A 10,669-nucleotide genomic window follows, 5' to 3' on the forward strand; every position below is an offset into this window, starting at 1 on the left:
CCTCCTCCTGTGTATAAATAGGGTTCCCTGTGTGTGCTCCAGCGTGCGGTATTGTTTGTCTACAGTGCTATGTGTGATTTTCCCCGTGAAAATGAATAAATTCCTTGGTTTCTGTACTCTTGGTCTCCTCGTTCCTTGCTCCGTGTTCCCGCACCGTAGCGGATCGTGACACCTAGCCTATTTTTTATTTTTTTATTCGTTCATCTAATCTGTCACATTCCCTTTTTTAGCAATTGTTAATATACCTTTTGCTCAGTCATTTCATGTTGGCTTTAATAAAAATGTTGATTGTGGGAAACAAAAGTCTGCTTTTTTATTATTCAAATAAATGCTGTTCTTTTGAACTTTTTATCCATCAAAAAAAAAAAATCTGCATATTAGAACAATTTCTGTATCATTTGACACTGAAAACTCAAGATTTAGCTTTGCATCACAGGAATACATTACATTTGTAATATTTCACAATATTACTGTTTTACTGTATTTTAAATCAAATAAATACAGCCTCGCATGTAGTAATACTTTTGTCCTGAGAAAACAATTCAGATTTTATTTAAAATCTACCTTCATCAAAAGATGACTCATGTCTGAGTGTACATTAGTGTGGTTTTATTGTGTTCAGTTGTTACCCAACATTAGTACAAAATATTAAATGATGAATGCATTTTAGCAATTGGACTTTTGACTCAAAATCTTATATTTTCCTTAACATTGATCACGTTCATTGTATTAACATCCCAGACATCAAGAACGTTTGTGCCAAATGTGGATGCAAGCTTTCACATCTGCCTAGATATGACATGTCTGAACACTATAGGCCACACCAGATATGTTTTGCTATCTGTTTCTTTTGGTCTACCATTCGTATTGTGGTACTGTATATGGCCCAGATGACAGCACACAACTGAGAACCACATGTGGTTTAGCTTTAGCACACCAGCAGAGGGCCCCCAGTACTAGTACATCTTTGAACATTGAAAGTACTACAGCATTTAATTGAACATTCATTACGTCCAGACAAAAAGCAAAAACGTATTTTTATTAAAAAATTTTTTTTTCTTAAACTGCTTGTGATTTATTTATTTAAACAAATAAATGCCACTGGTTTGGTATTCTGTTATCTAATTTAATGGCCACAAACTTCTTTTTATTAAATGTTTTTTTTTTCTTGAAAACTGCTTGTGCTTTATTTATTTATTTAAATAAATGCCACTGGTTTGGTATTCTGTTATCTAATGGCATTCTTATGTAAGTGTGACTCCATTGTTAAAATGCTTTTTTTTTTGGAGCCAGTGAATGTAAGAGATTTGATTTCAAGAAATCGAACTCGATGTGAAAAGTCTCTGCTTGCAGATAATCCAGCCAATCGCTGCTCGTCAGGTGACGTCACTCGATGAAAGGGAATTCTGTATCAAACACGCGCAGCAGATCAGATCACACAAAACCGAGCTGTTGCTTTAAACCCATGCCTGCCCCGGGGTCATGCAGTTAGATCGTCCTTGTTTTCATGTCGGAGTTTGTGCATTTGCAGATATTCGGATTAACATATGGAGGGGTGTAAGTGAATAAACAGGCTCGTTTAAAGCGCTTTTGTCCAGGACGTGTCTGAAGCTTTGATGTGCATGCTGATGGTAGATCAGATTACAGGCATCAGACCGCAGGCTTTCATCTGAGCTCTTACTTCAGAGCTGGACACGGGACGGGTTCAGACCTCAGCGGCGAGCACACTGGTTCACATCCCGAGCAGCTTTCCGTAGGAGACGGCAATCTCACGAGCGACTCATTATCGGTAAGAAAGTGTTGCACACAGTTGCAGCGCTGCTTTGACCGCACATAATATGAATCCAAAAATCAGTACCTTAAGGAAAACTACACGAAACACACACACACACACACACACACACACACACACACACAGTGCATGCATAGCTATAGCTTATAATTAATTTAAGGGACCTATTTCATTCGTCCATTACACTCTTTTTTATGTCAGGTCAAAAAGTTCAAACAGAAAAAGTTATTTAGGCTATGTTTTATACTATGCATTATTATGTTTTGAAGCCTGGTTTCAACATGTACACAACGCAATGTAGTATTACATGAATAACAACAACAACAACAATAGTAATAGATCTCTCTCTCTCTCTCTCTCTCTCTCTCTCTCGCTCTCTCTCTCTCTCTCTCTCTCTCTGATATCAAGTATATAACTGGCAAGTTAATAATTATCGGCCAAATTACAGTTTTTCTTTTTTTTTTTTCTTGAAGGAGGGTTATAATTTTTCTGATTTAGCCAGTTTTAATAAACAGTTATATATACAGTTAATATGTCAATATATAGTTGTTTACATATAATATATAAATGTGCAATGTTCTTATGTTTTTTGCATATATATATATATATATATATTGAAGAAAAATGTGATATGCGATAACTCATTAAATAATGCGATATTCGATATGCGATACGATAATGCTTAAAGTGCCACATGCTCAGATGAAACAGTTTTACTCAGCTGTTGCTGAGTCAGTTCTGTGAACTTCTATATCTATCTTGTCATATATATATGGTTATTTGTATGTATGTATGTACCAAGAGTTCCTGTAAAACCACAACAAATTCCTTGTGTTTGCGCACACTTAAGTGGTGAATAAAGCTCATTCTGGTTCTGATTCTAATAAGAAAGCTCCCCTACAACAACTTCTGAAAGTGAACGGTATGTGTTTTACTCGAGCACTAATTTTAACATTAGTGTAATCATTTTAACATGAGTTTAGGAAAAATAAAACACTGCTTAGTATTTACTCTTTGATTTCAATATGCACGGATTCTTATTTAAGCTACAAAAGTTATTTAGGTAAAAGCAGTGAGTGATTTTCTCTTTGTCTTTTGTTCATGGCCCCAAATATTGCAAGCTGTAGCAATATGCATATTGCGATATGTACATTTGCGATATTTCGATAATTTCTATATATTGCACAGCCCTAGTGTGTGTGTAAATTATCATGTTATTATTAAGTCTGATAGATCATTATTGGCCAGTATTACTATATTTTTAATGATCGGCATCTGTATGTTGTTAATTATCTGAATTGGCTGATACTTCCAGCTAAATAAAATCATATAGAAGGACTTTTCTTCCAACTCAGTCAGTGTTAAACCTCTTTAAAAATTAAACATCTACAGATTATGCCTTTTTATTATGCTTTATTATGAACATTAAAAACGCACAGAAGGGTATTTATTTATAATAGTAGTCATTGTTTGCTTGGTGTTCACACCGTTTTGAAAGATAATGCAAATAGTGTCCTCCATTAATCATTCATCAAAGGATTTGTGCTTTCACAGTGTATGTGGGAAAGACCTTTCACAATGCCCCAGGTACTGATCCTCTCCAGTTTTCCTCTTCAGTGGATACTTGTCCTTCCACTGTGTGTTATGGTATGTTTCGTTCATATTAACACCTTTTGCTAGAAATGATATTCTGAGATTTGCTCTAAATGACTGTACACTATCATTTACACTACCTTTTACTTGCACTCCAATTTGGTAAACCTCCAATGATATTATGGAATAATTAATCATGTTTCATGCTCCTCACAGATTGCAGTTATGGCAGAGGAGAGAAGAGATTGCAGGGAGCAGGAATACAAGGATACGTTTGGAAACTGTATTCCCTGCCGGCAGTGTGATGCTGGACAAGAGCTATCCAAGGTTTGCCAGTTCTGCTCTAGGTTACTTATTTTTTCTTTTAGCCTAATTTGAAACATTGGTGCACGTATAAAACTTGTATTTTTAATTTCCTAAAACGATTACAGCTTAAATCAAGAAATAATATCCGAAGCACTCTGTTCCTTTGAATTGGTTCCCTTTGAGCTTAAAGAGTTAGTTCACCCAAAACTGAAAATTCTGTCATTAATTACTCACCCTCGTGTTGTTCGAAACCCGTAAGACCTTCGTTCATCTTCGTAACACAATTTAAGATATTTTTGATGAAATCTGAGGGCTCTCTGACCCTCCCATAGACAGCAAGGTAACTACCACGTTCAAGGTCCAGAAAAGTACCAAGATGATCGACAAAGTAGTCCGTGTGACATCAGTGGTTCAACTGTAAAGTTATGAAGCTACGAGAATACTTTTTTGTGCAAAGAAAACAAAAATACCGAATTTATTCCACATTTTCGTCTACTGCGTCACTTGTGGACGCGCGTTCACGACAGTATCATGACGTGAGCGTGTGGTGGCGCAAATAAAGTCGTTATTTTTGTTTTCTTTACGCAAAAAAGTATTCTCATAGCTTCGTAACTTTACAGTTGAACCACTGATGTCACACGGACTACTTTGTCGATCATCTTGGTACTTTTCTGGACCTTGAACGTGGTAGTTACCTTGCTGTCTATGGGAGGATCAGAGAGCCCTCAGATTTCATCAAAAATATCTTAAATTGTGTTCCGAAGATGAACGAAGGTCTTACGGGTTTCGAACAACACGAGAGTGAGTAATTAATGACAGACTTTTCATTTTTGGCTGAACTAACCCTTTAATTCTGGAATTCTTTCCGTTCAGCACCTACCACAGTCAGATTAATATGCAGATATATTTAGACCCTTATACTCAAGAGTTGTTTTTAAAAAAGACCATGTATGCGATTAAATCTGGGACCGAGAGAAGCGTTCCCATCAGTTTCACAGAGTTCATGAAAGACTTCCAGACCAAACTGGCCAAAAGCAAAGAGTTCACCAATAAAGAGGGGATGCCAATGTTTTGAATAGCTTGTCCCGACCGATTATTTATTGCTTCCTCCTTTTCATAAAGAGAGAGGGTAAACTGCTGTTCTCCTTTGTAGAGCGCTGGCCACGCTTTAATCAGTTACACCCACACTTCTGCTCACAATCTTCTATTTTTCCTTCAAGCCTTTTAATGTCATTGCCACCCATGAGAATTTCAAGGCCTTGTAAACACGGCATGTTAAGAAATTAAGTGGTTTTGTACTACAAACCTAATCTAAACGGAGGTCTGGGGTATTTCTGGAGTGTGGAAATCATTACACAGATTATGCCTGGGTAAATGCAGGTACATCAGGCTGCTGGATGTATACAAATGTAGTGCACATGCTACTTTTAACCACACGACTTTCATGTCGGTACACATGAACACACACTTATTGCTTATACTCTTCAATGCTTCAGATGTTTTCGGCCAATTGATGCTTTGGGGCCTGAGGAGGTAGTGAATGATTGCCTACTTTTTCCATTAAAGGGGTCATATGATGCTGCTAAAAAGAACATTATTTTGTGTATTTGGTGCACTAGTGGTTTACCCTATTCTTTGGACCCAAGGACAATATCATGTGGTGTTTCAGTTACTTTAGTTTCGATGTTAAAATATTTTCTCTTATCCCAGTTTAATATGCAGATACTAGTAGGAGTAGGTTTATTTTGTGGAGCTATCAAAACATTGGTTTGTTTGTTTGAACATCCCGACCTGCCCAGCAACAGCATCAGTGGCTCAACCAATGGCGTAGGTTTGGGGGCGGGGCTATCTGTTTGTTGTGACCAATGGTAGACGGGAGGAGTGCTGGGGAAACCTGTTTAAAAAGAGTCATTATCTTTACTATAGAAATTACACTTAACCTTAGAATAGCTGTAATAACGACAGTAACACCTTAATATTTTTGTTGTTTTAGTGTCTGACACTTCAGAAGCTCTTCCAGATGATTTGTTTTGTAAGAGCAGAAGAAAAGTTCACATGACGCCCTTTTGCTTGTTTCTCAGAGATCCATGACTAGTCAAACAGCTTGTAAAACCCCACCTACACACTGTTTTTCACCTAAAAGGGCGATAACAGCTAAGCTAAAGTTGTGTTGATAAGGCATTTTGTAATTGTTAAAGTGATAGTTCACACAAAAATGAAATCATTTACACAGCCTCATGTCATTCAAAACTGACTTTCCTTTGTGGAACAGAAAAGGAGAATTTAGCATGCAGATGCATCTAGTAGGCTGTTAACCACTGCAACTGGATCATCGAACCTCAGGAACTGAATCAGTTTGATTTGAGAACGAATCAGTCAGGTGGTTTTGTGAACTCAAACAACGATTCAAAGCTTCAATACATAGCAAATTGACACCTCAGTGGCATCTTGAGGTTGATCACAAATATTTAGTTAACAGTGTTTTAGTGATGTTTTATGCATCGCCCGCCCTCCCTTGGTGACGTGGTAACACAAGCTCCAATATATGTTTTACATTTTATTATATACATTTTGATGCAGTGTGCTTCACATTTGAGACAGAAGCACAGAAGTTTTACAACTGTACTGCCCATCGCTCTTGAAAAGATCTGACTCAAAAGATTTCTTCACAAATCGGACAAAGTTGAACAGAGCTTGGAACAACATAAGGGTGAATAAATGATGACTTTCATTGCTTTTCAACTATTGCTTTAAAGGATTCTGGAAATAAATCAGGGCTTTTGATAAATTATCTTCTCAACCCGTCAACAAATTCATCCTTATGCAGATGTGCAGTTTCTTCAAAACAGACCTCATAAACATTCACTCACATTCCTGACTGCTAAGCGTCATGGAGGATTGCATCTCAACTCAAATCTTAGCAACAGTCTTTTTTTTTTTGGCTTATTTTAGCCTTTTTAATATATTCACTTTCAATTCATTTAGTAAAGAAAAAATAAAGAATAAAGAAAGAAAAAATAAATATATATATATTTTTTTGTATAGACACACTAAAGTCTTTTGTAGGATCATTGATATTTTGCATTATTACATTATTTTTTATGACAATTAAGTACATATAAAGGTTATATATGGATCAAATAAAGTTTACATATTGCTGTAATGCAGTGATTTTTTTTTTATACTATAATTTTCCCAAGCTGAATTTATTTGAGCAAAATATTATTTTCTTCTTTTGATTTTGGGGTGACAGGTTTCATGAGATTTACCCTTAAAGCTTACCTGTTGGGTGAAGTAAGAAGTTCACCCTTTGCTTTGATAGGAAGTACTGATGAGCAATACTTTTGATTGATATATACAGTGGGTACGGAAAGTATTCAGACCCCCTTCAATTTTTCACTCTTTGTTATATTGCAGCCATTTGCTAAAATCATTTAAGTTAATTTTTTTTCCTCATTAATGTACACACAGCGGGTCTGAATACTTTCCGTACCCACTGTAGATTATATATTATATCTATAATAAATCTATTTATTATAGATTATATAGGAGCAGTTCTACCTGTTTGACTGACCAATGGGAGACGGGAGTTGTGTTGGGGGGAAACCATTAGTTTGTGTTGTGACTGCCTTTGACAGTTTTTGATAAAATTATAACAGGAGAGGACAGGAAATGATGGGGGAAACACTATTAGGAAATGTTGTGAGCCAGATTTGAACCATTATGAGAACCTAAGCCACAGCTCTGACACATCGACACATTCTGAGCAATATAATTTGGAGCCTGAATCCTCATTGTCTTTTTTCTTACGTCCAGCTAGGATTATGAAATGTTGCGAGCCAGATTCAAACTCATTTTGCCCTTATGAGTACCACAGATTATGGTGGTAACTACTAAGCCAAAGCTCTGACATTTAGACACATTCTGAGCCATATTTGCGAGCCTGAATACTCATTTACTTTTATCTGATGTCCAGCTAGGATTGTGAAATGTTGCAAGCCAGATTCGAACTGCCACTGCTCTTATGGGCATCACAGCTCATAGTAATAACTACTAAGCAATGGCTGTGACACAAAGACACATTCTGCTTTTGATATTTCTTTATTGAAATGATAACAGAGAGCGGATAGGAAATTATGGGGAAAACAGGAATAGGACATGTGGCGAGCCATATTCAAACTCCAATTGCCCTTTTGAGCACACAGCTCACAACAATAACTGCTAAGCCATGTATCTGACACGTATACACTTTTTGCTTTTTGAATTTTTTTTTATGAAATGATAACAGGGAAAGGACAGAAAATGTTGGAAGAAACAGGATTAGGAAATGTTGCGAGCCAGACTCGAACTCTAACTGTTTTTTTTTTTTGAGTGTCACAGCTTACATAAATAACTACTAAACCACGGCTCTGACACATACACTCATTCTGAGACATATTCAGAAGCCTGAATCCTTTTGGCTTTTATCTGATGTCCAGCTAGGATTATGAAATGTTGCGAGACAGATTCAAACCCCTGTTGCCCTTATGAGCACCGCAGCTCACAGTGAACAACCACAGCTTTGACACTTAGAAACATTCTGCTTTTGACATTTTTTCTTGAAATAATAACAGAGAGGACAGAAAATTTGGAGGAAACAGGATTAGGAAATGTTGCAAGCCAGATTCGAACTCCCGTTGCTGTTATGAGCACCGCAGCTCACAGTGATAACAACTAAGCCACGGCCCTGACACGTAGACACATTCTGTTATGACATTTTTTGCTGAAATGATAACACAGAGAGAGGACGGAAAATGTTGGGGGAAACAGGTTTAGGAAATGTTGCGAGCCAGATTCAAACTCGTATTGCCAATATTAGCACCACAGCTCGCAGTGAAATCTACTAAGCCACAGCTCTGACACGTAGACTCATTCTGAGCTGTATTTGGGAGCCTGAATAGCTTTTATCTCAGGTTCAGCTGTCTGTTTGAACTTCTAAACACTGGAAGATCCCAGCAGCACACTCCAACAGACAAACCACAGGGGGTTACAGAGCTCCTTAGATTTCTCTGTCCCCCTTTGCTCTCTTGTTGATTATCTCTCCGGGAATGGCATCATGCCTTCAAACAGAGAGGAATGTCTTATATGGGCTGCGGCCAGGCAACAACAGCTGTCTTTCTGTTCAGGCACCCTATATGCAGTCTTTGGAGGGCCTGTGTTGAGAGAACCAAATCGGTCTTCCCTAACAGTGGCTGAACCCCGTCTGATCCCCGGGCCAGGCTTTGTGGAGAGCACTTGTCATTGGCTCTCTCATGCAGGCCAGTAATCCATGTGTGCCCAAGCTGGGAAACTGGATCGAGGTGTAGAAAGAAGGCCCCTGTTTGAAGCCGATCTCCACGTTAATGATATATGAGCCTCTTCTCTAATCCAGCTCAGTGTGGTGGAAATGCAGGTGGGTAAGAGTGACCTGACTTGGGAAGGGGCAGCTGGGAAAAAAACAATAGTGCAGGGTGATATCAAACCACAAAGGTCCTCTCACTTTTCTCCGCATGACGCTCCTCTGCTGGAATGCGACTGGTGGGAACAGGATTGTTTGAGGAGATGTGTTTGTTTAATGGATCACGGTTACAGATTGTGCTGTTTATAAAGCTGAAGATGCAGATTTCTAAGATGTCAAGAAGTCTTTTTTTTTCCCTTTTAAAAAAAGTTAATAAAGAATTTTTTAGTGTTTTTGAAAGAAGTGTCTTATGCTAACCAAAGCTGCATTTATATGTTCAAAAATAAAGTAAAAATTGTTGTATTAATATTATTATTACAATTTAAAATAACTATTTTTTATTGTAATATATTTTAGAATGTCATTTAGATTTGGTGCTCAAGAAACATTTCTTATTATCAATGTTGAAAACAGTTGTGCTGCTTAGTATTTTTGTGGAAACCATGATACTGTACCATTCTAATGTTTGGAGTAAGTAAAAAAAAAAAGTAATACTTTTATTCCACAAGGACACATTCAATTTTCCAAAAGTCACAGTAAAGATATTTATAATGTTACAAAAGATTTAAATTACAAATAAATGCTGTTTTTTTTTTTTTTTTTACTTAATAGTCACTGAATAATGTATAATGGTTTCCACAAAAATATTAAGCAGCAAAAACTGAATAACTGATTATAACTGAGCATGTCAAAATTCAGCTCTGCCATCACTGGAATAAATTACATTTTAAAATATATATTAAAATTGAGACTTTTTTTTTTTAATTGTAACAATATTTTACAATATTACCATTTACAGTATTGTTATTATTAATATTATTATTATAAATAATACATTGTTTTATTATTGTTGTTTTATTATATTAAAATGTTTAAATATTTTATTTTGTATTTTATTATACTATTAATTATATTATTTTACAATATGAAATATTTTCCAGCCTTTGACTGGTAGGTTATATTAAAATAGAAAATGGTTATTTTAAATTGTATAAATATGTCACAAAATCATTACTTTATTATTTTGAACAAATAAAAATAAACGTGTGTAAAACAAATGTGCATTTTTAAAGCAATACTTTATACAAAATAAATATTCTATCATCTATGTTGTTCCAAATCTGTATGACTTTGATTTGATATTGATATGATTTTTGAAATGTTCTAGTCTTCTGATGCCATACAATAGCTTTGTGTGAGAAACGGACTCTAAGTCATTCACCAGAAATCTTGCTGCACACTCTTAAAAATAAAGGTGCTTCACGATGCCATAGAAGAACCTTTTTGTCTAAATGGTTCAATAAAGAACCTTTAACATAGGAAGAACCTTTCTGTTTGACAAAAGGTTCTTTGTGGCGAAAGAAGGTTCTTCAGATTATAAAAAGGTAAGAAAGACATGATTCTTTAAAGAGCCTTTGACTGAATGGAAAACGTCTCAGGTTACTTATGTAACCATGGTTCCCTGAGTAGGGAACGAGACACTGCGTCCTCTAGGGGTCGCT

General features: G+C 36.3%; 1 protein-coding gene across 1 annotated transcript in view; it reads left to right on the plus strand.

The window, feature by feature from the left end:
* The first annotated feature begins 1,368 nt into the window (after positions 1–1,368).
* Positions 1,369–10,669, plus strand: part of LOC107699840 (tumor necrosis factor receptor superfamily member 19-like) — a 32,124-nt gene continuing 22,823 nt past the window's right edge. Inside the window, exons 1-3 of the mRNA XM_016501239.1 lie at positions 1,369–1,789; positions 3,347–3,439; positions 3,602–3,712. Of these exons, the coding sequence (XP_016356725.1) occupies positions 3,350–3,439; positions 3,602–3,712 (201 nt within the window). The 5' untranslated portion in view covers positions 1,369–1,789; positions 3,347–3,349. The remainder of the gene's footprint in view (positions 1,790–3,346; positions 3,440–3,601; positions 3,713–10,669) is intronic.

This window comes from Sinocyclocheilus anshuiensis, unplaced genomic scaffold (assembly GCF_001515605.1).
Source record: "Sinocyclocheilus anshuiensis isolate Anshui unplaced genomic scaffold, SAMN03320099.WGS_v1.1 scaffold194, whole genome shotgun sequence".
NCBI lineage: Eukaryota > Metazoa > Chordata > Actinopteri > Cypriniformes > Cyprinidae > Sinocyclocheilus > Sinocyclocheilus anshuiensis.